This window comes from Aspergillus mulundensis (genome assembly GCF_003369625.1).
Source record: "Aspergillus mulundensis strain DSM 5745 chromosome Unknown scaffold_11, whole genome shotgun sequence".
NCBI lineage: Eukaryota > Fungi > Ascomycota > Eurotiomycetes > Eurotiales > Aspergillaceae > Aspergillus > Aspergillus mulundensis.
This window is the reverse complement of record NW_020797899.1, coordinates 1,133,810-1,137,040: the sequence shown is the minus strand read 5'-3', so window position 1 is coordinate 1,137,040 and position 3,231 is coordinate 1,133,810. Positions and strand designations below refer to the sequence as shown.

The window sequence follows — 3,231 nt, the reverse complement described above, 5'->3', positions numbered from 1 at the left end:
ACTGCTAACTCACCCAGTACCTCCTCGGCCCAGCCACAACCCCCTACGGCTCCCTGCGCGCGCGCAACGGCCGAACGCCCCCCTGGCCAATCCAATACATCGAAATCGGCAACGAAGACGACTACAGCGGCGGGTGCGACACGTACCCGGACCGCCTGGTGCGCATCTACGACGCAATCCACGCCGTCTACCCAAATCTGACAATGATCGCGAATAACATGGAGGAGCTGTGTCTCCCCGAGAACCCGCTGCCGGGCCTGTGGCACGACTACCACTACTACCGCAACGCCGACGATCTGGCCGCCATGTTCAACTACTGGGACAACCACGACCGCAACGACAAGGTGCTGGTGGGCGAGTACGGGTGCCGCAACGATAGTAACCCGGACGGGGTGTACTGGAGTTTCGTCCAGGGATCTTGTGCCGAGGCCGTGCATATGATTGGGCTCGAGCGGAACAGCGATGTGGTCATGATGGCGGCGTATGCGCCGCTGCTGCAGCATTTCGGGTACACGCAGTGGTCGGTGTGTTCTCCTCTCCTTCTTTTCCAACCTTACCCTACCCTACCCGACCCTCGTTCCCTTCCCTTGCTTGTGTCGAAGGGTACAGCGGATATTGACAAAGTCCAGCCAACCCTGCTCGGCTTCGACTCGCGCCCCAACAGCCTCACGCTGAGCACAAGCTACTACGTCAACCGGATGTTCAGCACAAACCAGGGCACGTACGTGCACCGCGTGCGGTCAACCGCGGACTTCGGGCCCGTGTACTGGGTCGCGACGTCCAACGCCACAGCGTACCAGATCAAGCTGGCGAACTACGGGCACGCGAACCAGACGGTGAACGTGCTGGTGCCGGGGGTTGGGCGCGGCGTGCTCGAGATGATCTCGGGGCCCAAGGACGCGAGTAATCGACCCGGGGATGCGAAGATCGTGCCGGTTTTGAGGGAGATCGAGCATGGGAGGGCGGGGTATACGGTGCGGATGCCGCCGTTTGGGGTGGCGGTTTTGGTGGTGGTTTTTAAGGGGGAGCTGTGAGTGGTAACTAAAGAGCATTAACTATATGGGGATAGTTGGGGGGCTTCGAAATATCTGTGTATGATTGTGTCATCTATTGCTGTGCGCTAAACTGGAATCTGAACAGAGAAAGAGATCAATAATACCACGCGTACTCATCAAACACCGCCACCGGCCACTCCCCCTTTCCATCTTTGCTATCAGGCATAAACAGATCATCTCCCACATACACTCCGTCACCCTCCCTCTCTCCCGGTGCGAAACCCGTAAAAACCCCCCCAAACTGATGAAACGCACACCACGCACAGCGCACCTCAGTCGTCGCATCAAACATCCGCCAACTGAACCGCAGCCCGTAGTACTTTCGCAGCATGTACTCGACGAACAAGGAAACCGGTGGCGGCGTCTTGTGCACGGGGTTCCAGGCATAGCAGTTTGGGAGGCCCGAGACGTCCCAGATTTTCTTGAGGGTGTTGTGCATGTTGGGGTAGCCGAGGTACATACTCGTATTTGGATTGGAAATTGGAGTGGGGATTTGATTGGGTGTGGAGAGGATAGACTCGCTGGTCAGTTTGGGGAGTGTGGGAGACGCGAATGCAACGCATGAAGTATAGTCTGTTGCGGATCCGGATCCGGATTTGTCTGCTCCTTTCTGCCGGATGGTAATGTCCATAAGCGTAAACGAGCCGAAGAGGAATACGCCGTCCAGAGAATGGATAATAGGATCCGCGCTGTCCTCGGCCGGTGTATCGCCCGGTAGGGAGATGAGGTAGCGGATGTCGTTGTCGATTAGAGAGAGGAAGTGGAGGAGGTGCGTGAAGAGGGTTTCGTGGTGATCAGCGTCCAAGGAAAGGGGATTCTGTGAGTGTGTGCCGAATGTGGCGTGTAGACGTCTCTGGGACTTGGATTCCGATGGTGAGGGATGCTCTTTTGAGGGTCTTGGGAAGGCGTTCTTCCTGCTCTCTTGCACGAATAACTCCTCGAGTGGGCGGAATGCTTCTTCCCAGCCACCGTCGTAGCCCTGGCTGCTGTACAGCGGTACGGAGCGGAGATACCCCTTTTCTTCCTCTGTGAACCAGACGGGGTAGTACTCGCTGTTTGCGCTCCGGGGTACCTTTCCCTCTAGCATTGAGAGGAGCGAGTACAGGAACCCCGTTGGTTTCTTCTCGCTCAGCAGCGGTTCGTAGTATGCTCGACATAGGACAGCGCCGGCAGTGAGGTACCGGTATAGGGCTCGATGATACGACTCTCGCCAGGTAGACCATGTCTCTTTTGACCAGGAAAGACTATCAAAGTACCATCTGTGCGGGAGGAAGTTCTTCTTTTTGTCATGCCCGCAGCGCGTGCGGGACTCGAGGTAGGCGGCTAAGCAAGCGAAGGATTGGACTTGTTGTACTTCAGCTAGTGTTGGTTTTGAGTCCTCGCCGGAGAGATCGTTGATGGGGAATGGGTGCGGTGGGAGCTCGCCGCGGAGGACAGAGGATTTGGCGATGTCTGTTGCTCGGACCTGTATGGTAAGGGTCAGCCACTGTGCACTTCACAGGGTTCGAATAGAGCAAAAGTACGGCAATAAGAGCCTCGCTGAACCCGGGAACCGATGACTGGCCGACCTGCCACAGGATGGTGCGCTGGTTGTTCCTCCAGACGGTGTAGAGCGTTCTCGATGTTAGGATCGCGGAATGGAGCTGGGCGAAGGATGTACAGTTCTGGAGGACGAGGGCGAGGAGTTCCTCGGGGAGGGTTGTGAGAGTGTGCATCGTTGCTCCCTTGCTCATACTGACGGTTTGGCTTGATTGTTCTTGATCTGAGGACTCGACTTGTTATTCTTGGTTCCGGTGGCATATTCGGTGCTGACGTACCGTGTAGCTCAGATACGACCGCTTCCTGGACTGACCTCTCGAACTGACTATCGAAAGAGCTTCTTATAATTGAGCTCGTCGGCTTCCCGTCTCTCGTGTCGCCGTGCGGAGTATGCAGGGGGATTGGGTCGTTGGTCAATGGCTCAGCCTGCGGACTCGAGGCAAACACTCGAATTGACTAATCAAGCGAGCAAACAGAAGTATTCCTCCGGAGCTCAGAGTCATCCTATAACTGGAATATGAAGAGACCATGATGCGGAGCGCGGGCATCTTGAATGACGGACTACCCCCAAGGTCCCCGTCGCGCATTCCACCAGGGTTCCTGACGCGCGGGCGACATCACGTCCAATTTGGTTGAT

At 56.5% G+C, this 3,231-nt stretch overlaps 2 protein-coding genes across 2 annotated transcripts in view; one reads left to right on the top strand and one right to left on the bottom strand.

Annotated features, from left to right (window-relative positions):
- Positions 1 to 1,034, top strand: part of DSM5745_09255 (alpha-L-arabinofuranosidase A) — a gene marked incomplete at both ends in the record, with an annotated part of 2,547 nt that extends 1,513 nt beyond the window's left edge. The window contains one exon of the mRNA XM_026751271.1: positions 18 to 1,034. Coding sequence (XP_026600357.1) covers positions 18 to 1,034 — 1,017 coding nt within the window. The remainder of the gene's footprint in view (positions 1 to 17) is intronic.
- A 115-nt stretch (positions 1,035 to 1,149) lies between these two features.
- DSM5745_09254 (uncharacterized protein) lies at positions 1,150 to 2,788 on the bottom strand (the record flags this gene model as incomplete). Its single annotated transcript, XM_026751270.1, has 2 exons — positions 1,150 to 2,520; positions 2,579 to 2,788. The coding sequence occupies 2 exons, from the start codon at positions 2,786 to 2,788 to the stop codon at positions 1,150 to 1,152; spliced, it is 1,581 nt and encodes a 526-aa protein (XP_026600356.1).
- Positions 2,789 to 3,231: the final 443 nt, after the last annotated feature.